The sequence below is a fragment of the Lytechinus pictus genome, chromosome 10 (assembly GCF_037042905.1).
Source record: "Lytechinus pictus isolate F3 Inbred chromosome 10, Lp3.0, whole genome shotgun sequence".
NCBI lineage: Eukaryota > Metazoa > Echinodermata > Echinoidea > Temnopleuroida > Toxopneustidae > Lytechinus > Lytechinus pictus.
In genome coordinates this window covers 13,559,060-13,578,694 of record NC_087254.1, presented here as the reverse complement: position 1 = coordinate 13,578,694, position 19,635 = coordinate 13,559,060, and the positions used below count along the sequence as shown (strand labels likewise).

At 36.3% G+C, this 19,635-nt stretch overlaps 1 protein-coding gene across 1 annotated transcript; it reads left to right on the top strand.

Moving 5' to 3' along the window:
- The first annotated feature begins 1,104 nt into the window (after positions 1–1,104).
- On the top strand, positions 1,105–19,337 carry LOC129269869 (G-protein coupled receptor GRL101-like). Its single transcript, XM_054907327.2, has 14 exons — positions 1,105–1,369; positions 3,203–3,325; positions 6,366–6,476; positions 6,935–7,106; positions 8,168–8,239; positions 8,408–8,479; positions 10,703–10,774; positions 11,185–11,256; positions 11,981–12,052; positions 12,525–12,599; positions 12,970–13,041; positions 15,219–15,296; positions 15,846–16,650; positions 17,413–19,337. Exons 1-14 carry the CDS (start codon positions 1,150–1,152, stop codon positions 17,701–17,703), a joined length of 2,307 nt encoding a protein of 768 aa, XP_054763302.2. The 5' UTR covers positions 1,105–1,149; the 3' UTR covers positions 17,704–19,337.
- The last annotated feature ends 298 nt before the right edge of the window (positions 19,338–19,635 follow it).

The following is a 19,635-nucleotide window of genomic DNA, read 5'->3' as shown; positions in this document are numbered from 1 at the left end:
ATTTGTGATTACTTTATGGTGGAAGTTTGATGAATTTTAAGAAAAGGTTTGATATGAATTATGATTGAAAAAACTGAAGATTGTTCGGTATTATCCACTACCATACATTATGGTAGTATGAATTTTATTCCAAGTTGTGTGGTACAACATTATTTGCTGATTTGTACTTGTTTAGTCCTATTTATTATTAGTTTTATTACTTTTGTGCCTTTCGTCATTTATTAGCAGTTTTGAAGGTTTTTTTTACCGATGGGGGTATTCACCCTTATATTAGCTGTTATGTAGCCATTTTCCACAAGGAAGGTATTCGCCATTTATTAGCCGTTTTGTAGCCATTTTCTCGAAGGAGGTATTCACTGTTTTATTCTGATGAAAATCATTGTTGCATACAGTTAGCTTTCCATAGTTGGTACACTTTTTTGTCGCCGTTTTTTAGCCCTTTTCTAGCCCTTTTCTAGCCGTTTCCTGTTGGGAAAAAGGGAGAAAAAACGGCGAATCACCCAAACCAGTCTGGCTCACTGTATACATTCAAAGTAGAATGCAACAAATACCTTCATAGAGTGTTCAATGGTTTGCTATTCTAGTCATCTCTATTCAATTTCTTCATCCTGCTATGTAAGGCATCCTTACGTAATTGCTTTGAAATCTGCCGACTAAGAAATGAAAGGCCATTTGACCAAAATTGTCCATGAAGTAACTACGAACTGGTTTATACTTTGCTTAAGCTTGTTTGTGTGTTGGATGGTGGAGTAATATGGAACTTCAACAAAGTAATTGAGAATGGCTGCTCCAAATGTCCCTTTTCAGGCCAGTGTATCGGACTGAAATTCCATTTTCATTAGATCCATTTAAAAACAACAATGCTTCCTTTAGCGACTGGTATTTTCCCACTAAGCCAAGTACAGCTAAGATCAGCATGCTATGCATTTAAAGTAGAAATAGACATTTGATGTGCTAGTCTAGTCACATGGTCTTTGCAATTTCTGCATCATATTAATTATATCAGAAATGTTTACGTAAAACCTTGCTTTGTTATTTACCTAACCTAATGAATGAAAGGAAAGGTGACCTGTACAAACTTTCCTGTATGGGGAAACTCTGAACTGGATTATTCATCAATTACTTCAAATTCTCTCGGAAATTACTCAGATGATTGTCTTCATAAACTACCTGGACATCGAGCACCCGTGGGACACTCTGACGTTAACCCATTCGGCTCCTGGTACCAATCTAACACACATCCCATTAGTGAGTGGAAATGTGATGTCGATTCGTCTACCGGGCGGAATCGTCACCATCTCCTTTTGCAGTGATCTTGTCCAACAGCAAGGCGGCTTTTCATTGGATTTCCGATTTTACGATGCGAATGGTACGTTTATAAAAAGAATACACGTCGATCTTGTCTCCAAAAATGTCTATCTTACGAACTGCTGAAATTATTAGAAAACAGGTGCGGTATTCTGTGAAAGCTCAATTAGCATTTTGGTATTATGAAAAGTCACTTAAGTGCCCCTTTCCTTATTTGGCAGGGTTGACAATGACAATGACATTAATTCCCATGACATTTATTCCAATAGTACGCGTTATGACCTCGCGAAGTCTTAATTGGTAGTTATGAGACTTGGTATTCTGAAAAGTCTCATAGCGCTCAATTAGCGGACTTTCCAATGGGAAAGATAATGGTGATAAGAGGTTCATTAAGTCTCATCATCTCTTGCTAATTGTGGCTTTCATTTCTTATAAATATCATCACAAAGGATTACTACTGTGACCAAAAGTAGGAGGAAGATAATTAAGGAGAAAGGTATAAAAAGGGAATAGAATAAAGGGAAAGGCGGTTTTATAGAAACAAGTATAGGCCTAAAATAAGGAATAGGGAATATATTTGGTAATAAAGAAATTATAAAAGAGGGAAAAAGCAAACAGAAAGTGTGTACATGGGGAAATATGACTATTTTTTTTCTATATTTTCTTTTATTATTAGCATCAAACAGTATTTCATTTTTGCAAATTATTTTGACAGTTTATAGAGATTGTCAAATTACGGTAGGTGCAGCAATGTTCAGGGATGAATCAAACTTTGTTTCTGACAATGGAAAAATAAGAATAGACACCTCTAGTATTTAAATGAATATTCTCTCATGGAATAAAATACCCCCCCCCCCCAAACAGAATTGTGAGAGATGCCATCGTTTTCCCCATCTATAAAATGTCATAACTTTTGTACATCCGATTTTGATAAAATTTCGGCTTAATTATGCTTGTCTGATTTTTAAATCTTTTTATTCAAATCAGCATTTTGCTGGAGAAGATTTCCCATATACTAAAATGAAAAGTTTATTATTTTTAAAATAAGCAGGAAAAATCCCCCTCCCTCGAGCAGGGCCTCGAGACAGAGGCAAATAAAATTTTGTTAAAGAAAAAAAACAAAGAAAGCTACAAATGGATTCAAATGGGTGGATGTGAAAATCAGAACGCGTTCGAAATTTAAAAAAAGAAAAGAAAAAAAAAATAAAGGTACAAGAAAAATGAGAGAGAAAGAAACAAGGCAACAGTTAACTTCAACAACATAACGAAGTCTAATCTCTGATGCAAAAACATTTAGCATTATTTTTCAGCAAAAATTCTAATCTCTGATGCAAAAACATTTAGCATTATTTTTCAGCAAAAATTCTTTGTATCAAGATCGTGACGCAGTGCACCTGCAAGCAGCTGGGCGCTGCGCTGCAAGCCAGCAAAGTGAAGAGACACTGCGCGCCAGTAGTAAATTTTCCGTTGTAAGAGCGCATATGATTGGCCAATTTGGCTCAGTAGGGGAGTGGCTTAAAGGGAGTTAACTGAGCGCTAATATAGTTTTCAGAATACGAACTTGGAGGTCTATTAGCGCTTCATTAAATGGGTAACTTATGAGGAAACTTATGAGACTTTTCAGAATACCCCCTCCCCAGGGATTTATTCCCAATTAAGTTTTATAGGACTAGCAAGCCGACAAATTCAAATTCAGGCCGAGGATGAGATGTGTTTACTTCGAAGCATGTCATATTTCTTAGTCATTACTTTTTTTCCTCAATTTATTTTCTATTCCTAGAAATTGAAATCTTAGGCTGCAATTAATAGCTGCTAATTATATTCAACCATACAGTATGATAACTAAATATATATTGTAAAAATGCACACGAAAAATATGTTTCTATTGTTACAGTCACAGACTATCTCAATGAGAATGCATTTGAATGCCATTCAGGGTTTGAGCTCATCCGCAACGAGGCCCGTTGCGATGGAGCCATCGACTGCCACGATTATTCAGACGAAATCAACTGTGGAGGTAATTCTTATTTAGCAGGTGTTTCTGCATTAATTTATTGATAATTTCGATAAATGAATCACAGTAATCATAACGCATATAAAAACACAAAAATAAATGATAAAATTACAAATTGTGACAATTACATAATGGTAATAGATAGATACTTTAGATAGAAATAATAATAATAATAATAATTGGCATTTATATAGCGCTTTATCAATCTACGACTGTTCAAAGCGCTTCACAATTATTATTACCCGGTCACTGGATTCATAGCATTTCAAGCAGCCTGTTAGGCGCACACCTGCTAAACCAACCACAATGACGTTTGTTTCCTACCGGTACCCAATTAGCACCTGGGTGAGAGTGGCGCTAGGCCATGGTGGGATTCGAACACACGACCTTTTGATTACAAGGCGAGAGTCAGAACCGCTACACCACGGCGCTTCCACATCGTACACATAATTTACATATACATAAACAATAACAAATAATTATAAAATGCAGTGGCCATCAGCTATCGTAAGCAAACTGCTTCTGAGAATAGCAGCCAGGGGAAGAGAGCTACATGAAAACCATAGGCCTAATTGTAAAAAAATCACGGGTGTATATTATAAGTGATGTGGAAGCGCCGTGGTGTAGCGGTTCTGACTCTCGCCTTGTAATCCCTAATCAGAGGGTCGTGTGTTCGAATCCCACCATTGCCTAGCGTCCTTTGGCAAGGCGTCAATCCACAATTTGCCACTCTCCACCCAGGTGTTAAATGGGTACCCGGTAGGATGCGAAAGCCTTTTAGTATGCCTAGCAATTGAGTCTTGGAACTCTTGTTGGAATGCTCCCCAGGGAGTGGAGAAGGTGCATACATTGTATGTGGGCATGCAAGGATCCGACGACCGGGGTAATAATATTTCTGTGAAGCGCTATATAAATGCGGAATATTATTATTATTATTGCATTATTTTAAATGTTAGAGCATCGAAATTCACATGATTCTTATTAATAATTAATCTAAATCAGTGAAGGTTTCTTCAAATTCTCTTGTAGTTCAAATAGATTCAGGGCCAAGTAACACAAAAGTTTATAGTGATCAATCGAATCGCTAAATGAAATGGCCTATCAAGATCATCGTTACATGTGCATTTTGCTCAGTAGACTGACTAAGAACCAATCAGAAATGTTCTTAGTTAAAGGTCATCGATTAATCGCTCACCTTTGTGTTACGGGGCTCTGGGAATGGAAGAGAAATATATGTTCAAAGAATGTTTCACGATTTATCCATGGAGAAATATCGGAGCATTATCTTATCTGCTTCTTATTTTCATAACATACATGTTTTTCATGTAATGTCAAACCGGATGCTTTATGGGTTCCATGACATTTGCTCCGGTGACAATTGCTCCGATGGAAAATCTACACATTAAGCAAAACATAAAACCTAACCTCCAAAACTAAATAAACCCTAATCATAATATTTACATTATTCTGAACCAAAAACTATATCACAATCCTAACTCTAATCCTATGCCTTCTGAGATATTAAGACCGGAGCAATTGTCGCAGGAGCAGATGTCGTGTCACCGCTTTATGACGTTCCAAACAAAGGAAAATTCATGAAGTGACACAGCAACGTACCTAAATCGTTGCATAATGTATTGTGTGCACTTTTCTTTGTGAATTATGTGGTTAACATGTTATGAAACCCTTCAGGCAGTGGCGTAACTACGGGGGGGCATGGGGGCACGTGCCCCCCCCCCCCCAATCGGCTGACCAAAAAAAAAAAAAAAAAAACGGGGAAAAGGAGAAAAAGAGGGAGAAAGGAAGAGAAACGAAGTGGGAAAGAAGACATTATTGTTCATTATAATGTTATATTATATCATAATTATGTTATGTTATATTACATAAGAAACATTTTTTTTTATAACTTTATGAAACATAATTATCTCAGGGCCTATGTCCTCATTGTTCCTGGTGCTCGCATTGTCTGTTTACCGAGATATATAATCTTGTTATACTAAAACCTCCCGTTTTCAAGTCAATATACACCAAACTGCCAAATATATTTCCTCGCACTTCGAGTTATTGTTTTATGTACAATAGTATGCTTCTTTTTCATGACTACTTAAAGTGATTGCCCCATTTTAAGGTCTTGATATAAAACATTTCCTGTCCGTGCTTACGTTCGCAGTAGTGGATTGGTGAAACATGTCTGCTCTCCATGGATTCCTAGAATCAGTCCTTAAATGTCCCTCTTTCTAATCTGAATATCAAAAATTTTCAGCTCGCGCTTCGCGCACGCATCATTTGGTTAGTGAACTACGTATGGTCTTCGTGAATTTCTACAAACAAGCCTTAAAATGCCCCTCTTCAGGTCTGAATTTCCTAAATTTTCAGCTCGCGCTTCGCGCTCGCAAGATTTGATTAGTGAGATGGGTATGTTAATCATGTTTACAAGTGCTTTATGTGCATGCTTAGATGTAATTCTAACAAAATCAGCAAGCGCTTATTGGCAATCGCATTAGATGACTATGGTGAGATGTGTATACTCTTAATGCATTCCTAAAATATAGTCCTTAAAATCTTCCTGTTTTGGGGTCAATATTTACAAATATTTCAGCTCGCGCTTCGCGCTCGTATTATTTAGCGAGACAGGTACATATCATGATTACAAGAGATTGATTATAATGTCCCTTTTTAGGTCTAAATATCAATTTTTTTAAGCTCGCGCTTCGCGTTCGCATTATTTGACCAGTGAGAGACATATCCGTTTAATGGCACTGTCCTTAAAATGTCTCTATTAGGTATACCTGGCAGCTGGGCGCGCTTCGCGCGCTCACTTAGTGACTCAAAACTTTTGCTGGTGCCCCCCCCAATGCCGTGACCCACGGTACGCCACTGCCTTCAGGTAACGAGTAAATTATTTTAGAGATAATTGGACCTGAATCATCGCATGTAATAGCCAACAAGTGCTTCAGTGCTATTGAAACCAAATAAAATATTTTTCTATAAATCATACATTTTCAAAATGTTTGTGACGCAAATTCAATTTCATTTTGTGAAGCTTGTGACTCAGAATCTTTCCTGTGCCGCGGAAGTGATATTTGTCTTTCAGGCAGTAGGCAATGCGATGGCTGGAGTGACTGTCCATTGGCCGATGATGAAGAACAATGTGGTAAGAAAACGAAAGAGATTTTTTTTGCAATAATAAGGTTTTAACAAGACGGGGAGGAGGTAGAAGAAAAAAAGTAAGGTCGAGGATGAGAAAAAGATAGAAATTGAATAGCAAAAATTGGGGGGGGGGGGGGAATAGTTTAAAACCCTTGTGCTAATTGCTTTATATGATATGCACGCATATTCAGCGCATATCGAGTGATCTATAATTGATTCTTGTATCTAATTACCAATGTTCACAGCTCAAAACGAAGACTTATGTATTCATAAAATAAATCTGAAATTAAAATGAATGATGTGTTGGACAATAGAAATCAACAAAAAGCATATGCGATAGCGAGGTTGGTTTCGATTTCTTTCATGATAGACACTTTGATTTTCCTGACGGTTGATTTTTTAAATGGAAGTCAACAATTATATCTTATAGCAAAATACGTTTCAAAATCTTTCATGATATAGACACCGAGAAATGTCCTGATGGTTATTCGTGTGGCGAGTCCCCATACAACAATAGGCATGGGCCAGTACCATCAGCCTGCACTGGGCCTGAGTGGGTCCCATTCTGGGTGAATGCATCAGAACCATGGAGCGGACGACCCTTGCAGAATGTTGCACCAAAGGCTACATTGCTGTGAGTACATGGCCAAAGACTGTGCTTCGTGGCCGCGAGTTTTAGTAACGACTACGCAGACACTATCTGGAACTTAGAAAATCTATTGTCAAATGCCCTTCATGACAATGACGTCTTTGTCGAGGGTCGGTGAATCGAAACAGCAGTTTCGTCCTTGACTCTGGGCAAAATGACGGTATATGCGATTTTTTTGTCATCTCTGAAACGTCGAACGAAACTGATTCACCGATCCTTGACAAAACTTCATTGATCTGACTTGCATTTTCAATGCATTTGCTGCAATGTACCCTGTAAAAACGCTGCTTAAAATTTTAAGCAGCGTTTTTAAGTGGGTCACTCTAACAACTATTGTTTGAACGTTTCAAACGAATGTTTAAACAGTGTGCTATTGTTGTTATTACTGTGTTTTCATTCCGCGTACATAGATAATATTTCTAAATTCCTGAATGCCAGAGATAAATAACATTCATGAAGAGAAATTTCTGCTAATATGTTTATATGTTTATTGTTATTAATTTTGACAAATAATTTTTGTTGGATATCAAAACATTGTCAAACATATGAAGCTTAATGAGTTTTATGCTTTGATGTATTAACCCAGCATGACTACTGAAAATAGTCTCGACAATAACTCGAAAAAATATTATGTGAAGCACCTTAGTATTTTTAATCATTTTAATTTATCAATTCTATTTTAATAATTCTTCATTCAACCCTTTCAAATACAAATTTGATATGGCATGCTTCTCGAGTGTAAAATAGGATCACTGTAAGCAATATTGAAAGCTAGATTTTGTGAAAGTTGCTATGATAAACATTTACACTTATATTCTTTTTACTTGTTGTTTGGTTTCTCCAAGATACCGTTCTTTATACCTTGATGTATGTATTCATTTTTACGAGTAAGGTTATTTATTCCAAAAGTCTTCATTTCTCGCATGTCACAAAGTAACCATACATAAAAGGAAACCACTCGTCTTATCTAATCCTTATTACCCTATCTGTATAAAACTGCACTGTACTGATGAAATTTCTCTATCAATTTCCTTGTACCATTCCAGAAATTTAAATGGTTTTCCAGTCAAAATGTTGAATCATAGTATATTTGACGGAACAACGAACCTTCATACTATGTAAGTATTCACAAAGTGTCTTTTTATACGTTTCCATTAACATTCTTTTGTGTTATTTTTGTATATTTCTATCAACGCTGATAAAATAAACATTTGAAACATACTCTTAATGAAATATGTAAAAACAAATGTATTTCATAAAATTGATTTTTTTTTTCACTTATATAGTGACGTTGCATCATGCCAATTAGAAAGCTTGCCAGCAGGAGTTTTTAGTAAACTCTCACGCCTGTGGAAAATGTGAGTATGGTCAAAGTTCTTAAGCACTGCGTGTTATTGGTATTCCCAGAAAACCCGTTTCTTGATGTCTTAAATTTGTTATGAGCTAAAGAGCACTCATCATATATTGTTTGAAACGCACTTGTGTCTTTGTATATCTAGGTAGTGCCTTTTAGGGTTGTCACTTAAGTTCATATTGTTCTACACGCATATTCAAACTTCATTTTATTGCATAAGTACTTGGATTATTATAACTATTGACATAATTATTCAAATATCAATTAGGATAAAGATTCAACTTCAAAGAAATACAAAGTGGGTCATTTGTGTTCTCCAAAAAAAATAACACGTACTGCAGCCTAATCTTTTGCTATTATTGTCGATTCTATGAAAAGAATTCAAATATTGATTCCTGATTACATTTTTTGTTAGAAGTGTTTATTCAATTTTGTAAAAGCTGTTGTGAATTGGTCAATGGCACTTTGTGTGAATAAACCTATTTCTTGAAATAAAGATAATCAATTTTATTTCATTAAACAAAGGTATGTGTTTTGTTTATCTTTTACACTCTTACAGTTCATAAGAGTTTTAAAAAATCTGAGGAGAAATATTCAAAAAACAATTTCCAACTTTGACGTGTGCATCACAAACACTTTCTTCGAAACTCCTTCTTTAGTGTTTTTTGTATATTAATACTCAAGTCGAAAAAGACCACTTCAAATACATACATCCCATTTTATTTGTACTTTTATAATCAGTTGCACAGTGCAGCCAGGATTAGAATGTTAGAAATATTTTCAGACATGTTTTTTTTTTCTCAACTTAAAAAGTCCCTTCTCATGACGGGAAATTGATTTTTTAAATTGTCATTAATATTATATAGCGTTATCTGTAATCAATTCATCCCTTTCTCAATATTTCTCCTGTTATCTCTTTAATAATCCATGTTAAAATCATTTAATGTATACATGAACTTGTATTGCATTGTTTGTAATCTTGTTCTTTATTTTTAAAGAATGTTGACATTGTCTTTTTCATATGTAACAATACATAAACATGTAAAAAAAAAGCAAGATAGATAGATGAAATAAAAGGAACGGTATTGGTAGTATACTACGCTCTTACTTTTCTCATTTGAACGTTATGGAATAAAGTGATGCATTCAACATGTTAGGCTATTTTCTTTCGCTTCTGTTCAATTACATTTTGGGAGGAGACACAATATATTTAATGGAATTATGTCCACGGGTTTGTCAGTTTATTTATTAGGAATCGTTTTAAAATATTACCAGCCCATAATGTAAAAAAAGATAACGACGAAGTTCAAAGTCCACCATAATATAATGTTAGGAATATGTTACATTGTATCGCTTTCTTCAATTATTCTCATCTCTGAAAAAAGTCTATGTCACATATTATATTTGTGGCTGCCTCTTTAGAGTATGTTTTTATTTCTTGAATGACACAATCCAGCTTGGTTTTATACCCTTTCAATTCTGTAAACACCCATATAAATATCTTATCACTCTTTAAATGCACGAGTTTATGAAAATGCATGTGTTATGTTCTCCATACACTACCATTTGGGAGTTTTCGCAACAGCTATGCCGACTCTTTCTGGAACGTAGAAAATCTATTGTCAGATGCCCTTCATGACTTTAAAGTTTTTTTCGAGGGTCGGTGAAGCGAAACAGCATTTTCGTCCTTACCTCTGGACAGACGACATATTTTGCAATTTTTCGTCAGTTCTGAAGCGTCGGACGAAAATTCTGTTCCGATTCACCGACCATCGACAAAGACTTCATTTATTTGACTTGGAATTTCAATGTATTTGCTGCGCGGTAGGATTGATGCTGCGTCGAAGTTCGAAAATTCCCTATTGAATATTTGTAATTTTCCCACACAGTAGCGTCCGCAGGGGGTGGTTACAAGGGATCAAACACCCCTTCACTTTTTTATACCCAACACCCCCCCCCCTCCCAAAAGAATTGAACCCCTCCCCCTGAAATTTTGTTGAATACCTTTTTTGGGGGGAGGGGCTTGTCAATTTTTGTTGGGGGGGGGGGTAGGAAACGATCTAGAACTGGTGAAGACCTTTTTTTTTTGGGGGGGTATAAAAATTTCATTCTGCTTGAAACCCCCACCCCCCTTTTAAAATCCTTCGTACGCAACTGTGCCCACATATAAGATATTATCATAAATAATTTCGACGATTGTTCTTTATTACCGTTTCCTTCCTTGCAGTGTTGCGACCAACAACAGTATTACCTATCTTGAGAATGGCACGTTTTCTGGACTGATAAACTTAAGATTGCTGTAAGTGAACACAATCGTTAAATTATCATCATCATTAAAGTGTTCTTTTCCCTTAATCGTGATAAAAAGAAACCAAATTAAAAAAATATGGATGATCAGTCATTTATCATTATCATCTTAAATTATGTAATAATTATTTCATCAGATTACATTGTTAAAATATAGGGGAAAATCTTCGAACAAAAATCATCTGAAGCATACATATTTCCAATTATTTCAGAATACGCAACAGAGTAAATAGCAAATTTGAATACTGCAAAATAAAATTCAGATATTCGTAATGTTATAATTGCACCTCTAAATAACAAGAGTTTACATTACAGCAAAAAGAAACGTATTCATTATCAAAATAAAGATTCATAGATGAAATAATTTCAAGATGTACCTTCGATTTTTTTTTCTTCAAATAGATACTTGGATTTTAACCAGATAATGCGTCTTGACGAGGGATGTTTTACAGATCTTGGACGTCTCTTTTTCATGTAAGCATATATCGGTAATGTCTAAACAACTTTAATAAAGGGGGAGGCATACAGTTCTTAACGTCCTTACGGACGACTTAATTTGATGAGATGTTTCATGGAGTTAATAATTTCTTAACTGAAAAAACTTACATCGCGAAATGAAGTAATGTGCTTGGTCATGGGGATTAATATGCCACCGGCCGTATTTGCCTCCTCTATACGAGCTAGAATATATGAATAAATAAATAATAATTAGTAGTAATGCATTGTTAATATCTAATAAAAGATCGCAGTGTGTAAAACAAATTATATCAACATATGTAAAGTATGATTTTTTAGAATCAAGGTAGACTTGCAATTAGTACAAAATATGGTTATAAGAATATAAAACATTCTTTCTGCGTGTTTTCAAGAACATCCAAAATATGGCGATGCTAAATCTCATGCCCGTTGAAAAAGGAGTGGTTCATTACGACTCTAATAATCCATCTTTAATTTATTGTTCGAAATTGAAATCTGAAACAGAAATACTCCGAAAATTCGTTTTGCCCAATTGATCGTGGGCCCGGCAGCCACTGTGCAGCGCCAAATCAACGTAGCTATATCCCTTCAATCGTTGAACATCAAACAGGGTAGCAGCAACTCCCATATTTTAACGTCTTTTGGTCTGATATATCTCCAACGTGCCCCAATTGAATTGATTATTACATTAAATACTAATTTTGCATTTGCTGTTTTCTAGTGATCTAGCTAATAACCAGCTGTCAGAGATTCGTCAAGGTGCATTTAAGGATTGCAGTTCTATGGAGAGACTGTAAGTATACATTCAATTCTCATATCAGAATGATTCTAAGAGACGTGCTCGTTGAGGCTTTCATTCAACGTTACCTGTTGCAAAAAAAAATGATAACGAAAAAGAAATGAAAAGAGCTTTATAGTATCTGTGCATCTGTTCCTATTATGGTTATACCCGTTAAATCGCATTCTCTACTTTCCATGATTGCTTTTTAAAACTTGCGCTGTAAAGGGCGTAATAAAGGTATTGATAAAAAGCTTTAGTCAAAGACAATAACTAATCTGTTGGTGAATATGTGTCTGACAAAAAAATGGTCAATATCAACCAGAATCCTGGTAGATTCTACCAATATGTCGGTTGATTATGATCATTTTCGCCAGAAGTGCACTTTACCCACATATAATTTTGGTTACTGTCACCGAACTAATTGAAGGGTATATAAAGTACTCTTACTTTCACAAATTGAAATTGATTTATTTTCTTTCCACAGAGTTTTACCCGAGAACAATATAACACAAGTGAACAGCTCTATATTTGAAGGAATCAAAGAACGTCTGAAGATAGTGTAAGTATATATTATATTAAAACACAACTTTCCTCCTTTGATTCGAGAGTACTTTACTATACAAAAATCATTGATGACATAAGTTTTTAATGATTTCACAATCCTACTGCTATACTAATAATCGAACGCATCCTCGAATGAATAATAAAATGCTACGCTTTGCAATCTGACATGAGAGTTGCTAGATTATGCAACAAACTCCACCAGTTCGAGTGTTTTCCCTATAACCTCGTATATACCTTTGTTCTATTTTTGAAACAATGAATATATTCAGCTAATAATATAGCTCTACTGTAGTTCGGACTCATCACAAACCAATTTATGATGTTGATTTGTCATTGTGTTTTCTCTTTCCCGCTCCTAATTGCAGCACTTTTCGAGATAATCCGCTCCACTCCATTGCCCCAGGTACTTTTCTCGGCCTCACTCGACTCGAAGACCTGTAAGTACATTTCCTGAATGTTTCCCACCATTGTCGTAATCTTGATAAGTTGACAGTACCGGCCTCAACCATTGTTTCATTGGAAGCTGCTCAAATTGCAGAAAATCCTTGAGAAAAAAAGATGCGTTTGTTAAGTGGGCTATTCCAACCCATTTGAAACTTAACCTTATTGTTTGTGGTAATGATACATTGTATTATCGTAATGTAAAAGAACATGTACTTTAAATTGATGTTTATTTTGACTTGGAAAGCTTTGACTAGAAGAATTGAAGACGTGTCTCAGAAAGCTTTTTATCAATCTTAAGTCGTCTTCTAGTGACTCCATTTAAAAAAGAGATGCAATCTGGCAGCCATGTTGGTTTTGGCTACCATTTTCTTTATCTGAGCGCTTAACACTCGAATCATTTTGTTTTTCTATAAACCCTTACCTTCAATTTCGTATCAAAATCAAAACTTGTAAATTAACCCATTTAAATCTTAACCATATTGTTTGTGGTAATGATACTTTGTATTATCGTAATGTAAAATAACATGTACTTTAAATTGATGTTTATTTTGACTTAAAAAGCTTTGACTAGAAGAATTGAAGACGTCTCAGAAAGCTTTTTATCAATCTTAAGTCGTCTTCTAGTGACTCCATTTAAAAAAGAGATGCAATCTGGCAGCCATGTTGGTTTTGGCTGCCATTTTTATTTTATCTGAGCGCTTAACACTCGAATCATTTTGTTTTTCTATAAAACCCTTACCTTAAATTTGGTATCAAAATCAAAACTTGTAAATTAATTCGAAGTGACTGAAGGCCGGCCGGGCGCCGGGCATCATAAAGGTTTATCATTTGATTTTTAGATGCCTCAATTCCCGGCTTGCTTCCAATTGTATGTATGCATGTATGTATGAATATATATATATATATATATATATATATATATATATATATATATCATTTTTCTCACCTCAATCCTATCATGTCTTGTATTCCAAAAAATCATTCTTTATAACTAGGATAGCTGATGCCAACCGTGATTTAATTCACATTTTGTACTGCATCTGTTCTTTTTTTAATGCGACACTGTAGAGAAATTTATATTATTTATATGAATGAATAGCCTTTATCTCTATGAGAAACACACAGACATTTAATAGTTTGTGCACTGTTATCATTTTCTTCGTTTCCAATGACTGATTTTTTAATAATTGAATTGCATTATTAAAAATCACAATTTTCGTCACTCCTTACGGTCTTTCCTCTTTTTGTATGGCAGGCCCAGCTCCTAAACATTGTTTACGTATTACAAAAATATTTTGCTTGGCCACCTGTCCGCGTTGAAAACACAAGTGCAGACCTGGTGATTTCAAGTTCAGTGTTGACCTTTTGGTGTTGGTGTTACGTCATTTTTTACACGATTAAAACACCAAACATAAAATGAAGATGGTCCCGAAAAGTCACTCACTGGTTGTTGAGATGTCAATAATGTGATCTGAATAAGTTTTGGAGCTAGGGGAAGCAATCCAAAATTCAACACCAACACCAAGGCCAACACTTGAAATCACCCATTAATACAGACTCCCACGAATTGAAATGGATGCGTGTGTGCGTGAGAGAGTGTGCGTGAGCGTGTGGGTGAGATAGATGGTGGGTGTGGATGGGTGTGTGTGTGTGTGCATACAAGTGTGGGTGTATTATTTGTAGGTGGATGTACAATTTAAGGAATACTATTACATTAAATATGAAAAAATCCCCTTTTGTTATGCATGCCGTCGAATAATAATAATAACAACGGTAAGCCACTTCAGTTCCGAAAACTGTTCTCCCAGCGGGCCCTGCTATTATTATTACCCCGGCTAAGCTAGGCCACCTATTCAGGTGCACACAGCTTTTTGAGGAATTACTCCCTGCCGGTACCCATTTACCCCACCTGGGCCGAGTGCAGCACACTGTGAATGAATTCCTTGCTGAAGAAAACTACGCCATGGCTGGGATTTGAACCCACGACCCTCTGTTTCAAAATCCGGAGACTATTCCACTGGGCCAAGAAGCTCGAAGGTTTCAAGCTCTTATAAGCTTCCTTATATTGATCTACTCCTATATAACGTATGTTTTAGGTGGGAAGACCTCGCACCGCCGGTGAAATACCACTAATCTCATCGTTGTATCTTTTCAATTTTCATTTATTCAGACACATCATGTCTGTCTCGTCGGAACACATTCAACTTTTCCCGGAAATATTCCAGGGACTGGAAAATCTGATTGCGCTGTAAGTAATCTCTTATATGTCTCTTATACTTATTCACTGGAGGGAACCTTCAAGCTTGCTTGCTAAAAGTTTATCCCATTTGATTTCATGATGTAGTATCTTAACTCGATTTACTTTGTAATCTTGTCGAAAACTGAAATTAAATAGATTCGTTATCAATCACTCAAACAATCAATTTCTGTGTGTTATGAGTATTCATGTTTTTGGTCTTATCATTGGCCCCGGGGGCACTGCCATTGACAATATCAAGGGGTATACTTTTCATCGCTCGCATGCCTGTAAAATTACAGAAAATTCGTGTTTGGTTTATGAAACCTTGGAAATTTCTTGTAATTACTTTTGTCTCTTTTTTTAATCGACCAGCCTGCTCTGTGAAATTAAAGAAAATATCCTTTACATCAATTTACAAAATGATTATGTATCTTTTCAATATTTCTTTTCTAACAGTGTAACAAATCGTATACCTATAAGAACATAATGTAAACCGATGATGAGGGAAAGACAGTGAATTATTAAAAGTAAAACGTACAATATTTGTTGTTTTCTCAGGGTAGTGTATGACTCCCGGTTTTGTTGCATCGCACCAGAGAGGGCCACGTGTGTTGAACGAGTTCCATCCCACCCACTCTTCACCTGCAGGAAGACCTTCCTCCAGAACCTTTTCATCAAAGTCTTCATATGGATACTTGGCATCAGCGCATTAGTAGGCAATGCTTTCGTCATACTGATGCGTCTGCAGCGGACGGAAGCTACGTCGGTGGGCACTATCCAGTCCATCTTTATCACCAGTCTAGCCCTCTCCGATTTTCTAATGGGTGCCTACATGATTATCCTAGCCACGATGGATCTCTATATAGGGGATTCGTACTTCTGGGAGGGTCGAGCGGAAGAGTGGAGATCAAGTAACGTCTGTCAGGTAGCCGGGTTCATCGCGTTCTTGAGCAGCGAGGCTTCCGTGTTCCTCCTGACTCTCATCACCGTTGATCGCTTCATTTGCATCCTCTTCCCATTCAGCATCGAGTACCACATCACCACCACCAAGGCACGTATCCTCAACGGTGCTATCTGGATGTTCTCTCTCTTTCTCGCTCTTGTTGCCATCTTCATCAACTACCTCTACCCCGATGCGTACAGCCTGAGTGACGTATGCGTTGGTCTTCCACTCATCCGCAAGTCCGTGGACCTGTACGCCAAACTTGACGTGAATACCCAATCCCGGTATGGTGTTGCGACCTTCAACACTGTTGCATCCTCCACAGTTTCTACCTGGCAGTTCTCCATCGCTGTCTTTCTGGGGATCAATCTCATTAGTTTCGTAGTAATTCTTTTCTCCTACATTGCCATCTTCATAACGGTAAGCCAGCATACCACTCTATCGTTTGTAGAGAAACCTATGTCACTTCCGGTGTCACTTCATGAAGAGACAATTCATATTTTGTGTTATCCAAATTCTTCACTTAAGTGGGTGTTATCCATTGCCAAATCATTCGTGCATTGTTAGAATAGAATTTGTTGTTGTTTGACCATTTCGTCACTTGTGACCAGCTTGTATTTGCATTATTAACATTCGATAGATTTTTTGATAGGACGGTTTGAAATCTCATCTTATGTGACACTAAACGCTTATTGAAAATACAATGGACAGTTATTTACTCCATTCTTGGTCATTCGCTTCACCCCATTAACGGTGAAAGGCCAAAAGCATTTTCCATTCACGCAAAAAGAAAGTCATATGATACTTTTGGTTTATTGTAGACTATATTACGCCTACATTAAGGAAATTGTTAACCATTTTCTTTACATACATTCCAATTGATTGAATAACTCAAAGCATTATTATTTTTATTATTATTATTATTATTACTATTATTATTATTATTATTATTACTATTATTAATTTGGTCATATTCCACGTCAACCTTGTGCCCAATGTGGATAAAAACTTGGTAATGGTGGGAGGAAATTTAAGTTAAAAAAAATGTGTAGTAACTGTTGATTAATGGCTCTGAGTGTTGCTATATAAGACTAGTTGACGCCGTATGCGTTCGTTTGATATAACGTCCCGGCGCCACTGTGGACTAAATTACATGGTTCCCTATTTCCCTTTAACGTCTAGGTGCGTTTTGCACGAGATCGAGTCGGTCGTAAAGATAGAGTGGCGAATGAGGTGAAGATGGCGCTGAAATTTTCCTTGATCGTAGCGACCGACTTCTTCTGTTGGATGCCCATCATCATCCTCGGGATCCTCGTTCAGACCAACCTCATTACTATCTCATCCGATGTCTACGCCTGGTTGGTGGTCTTCATTCTCCCGATCAATTCCTCCATCAATCCTTACTTGTACACCATCACCAAAGACGCATCTTCTAGGCCCAAGTTAACGAGAAGCACTAAAGAAACTAAGTGATCTTTAAGAGGTAGTATTAGAAACATACATATCCAAAAAAAAACAGAAAAATAAAAAATAAACAATAAATCGTGGAAGTGGTTTGCCGTTTGCGTTGATTCCTAGAAGGACTAAGGAAAGTGGAAGTTTAGGAGTGTGGATTGACGTAGAGGCGAAACGATAAGTCTTGCTCTGTAACTCCACTCGCCGACTCCAGACAATCTTTCATTTTTTTTGTCCAACTTACCAAGCCTCTCAACTGTTTCCTTTTCCGGTTTAAAGTCCTTTGAAGGACCGCACTTTATTTCAGAAAAGAATACTCTACATTCCAACTCCCACTTACACGTATATCTATTCACCTTTACCTCTATCCATTTCAGTCCTTCTAGGACTTACGGTGTGGGGTCCAGAGGAAGAGGCAAATGTGATGCTACTTGTTGATACAACGTGCATGTTTACTCATAACATTCCAATGTTAAGTTGATTTACATGTTAAAAGACAAATTAAACAAATATAATTCTTCAAAATGTAAAAGATGGATTCTTTTTCATATTCGCTTAAAAGAAGTGTGAGAAAGGGCGCTGTTCTTTTTATTGTTTAATTTATATCGTCTCCATTTTTTACGAATCTGGCGAAGATGAATTCAGAGGACAGAAACCAATGAAAGCGTTTAAATTTAACTCATGTTTTATAGTGATTTTGCAGGGCTAAAAGTTCGTTAATTCATGTTCTTTTATCATGCTAATACAGTATCTTTTATTGAAATGTATTTATTCAGGAAAACACAAGATCAGTATAAAAACGCTGTCTAACATCAAGGTTCTGAAAAGGTTAAAATATTACATCAAAATTCAAAAATAAAAACTGATATAAGAATACGACCAGCTGCATATGATGAGCTAAAAAAAATGACAATGACAGTCGGTATTTACGCAATTTATTAAAAATCATTATTTACAAGTTAAAATGAGAAAGAGAAGAGGAACCTGTCTAAAGGACCGAGACCATTGGCCCTGATCGCACTGGGCTCTAATCCGCTTCGACCTTTCGCGCGTTTATCTATATACAACGTGAGCCGCAGCGAAGTTTCAATTTTTTGTGTCGCGATGTCCATACAAGCACGAGCTACCAAACTTTCGTGAAATTTTGCACTTGCATGCAGGACTAAAACTGTTCAAAAATATGAGGACACATTCACGTATGTGGTCTGTTATCTAATAAAGCGAAAACTTTGATCATCTTTTATGCAATTGTGAACTTATCAATAGAAATCATATTGAATGTCATTATGGAGTAAGTAACAAAAAATGTAAATATGTGTTCGATTATTTTTTTTTCTTAAATAAGTGCGCACAGGAATGCGTATGGCTTAACCATTTGTTTTATAAAAGAGCACTGTCGATTAAAATACTTTGCGGGCAGAGGTGCCGCGGCCAGGGATCGAACCCCCATGATGGCCATAGTGATCATCTTGATCACTGCCAGCATCAGAACAATAACGCACATAACGGTACTGTTCGTAATTGCATCTGCTTCAAAAGTGTGACACATGCATATGCATATTGAATCAATGATCAGATTAGTTTCAAAGACATCAAGGTCAGTTCCGTTTTCAGGAAAAAGGCTCCTAGTAGATGTCAGAGAGACCCCCCCCAAAAAAAAAAAAAAAAAAAAAATCACAGATTTCAAAATCGAGACACGGCCATGATGAACTCAATAAATGACATGATGATTAAAAACACAGCAACATGACTTGGTTAAAATTTGAGATATCGTGTTGAAGAAATTTTAGGGGTAATGAGGAAAGCTCGAACAAAAACTGTCTATTCCGAGAGCCCACGTAATATTCAGCTTTTAAATAGCGCTTGATTCATTGAAACATTAATTGCCTCTACATCATAAACGCTAATGAAACAGAAAGATTTGACAATCATGACAAAGGGGCATCCAGT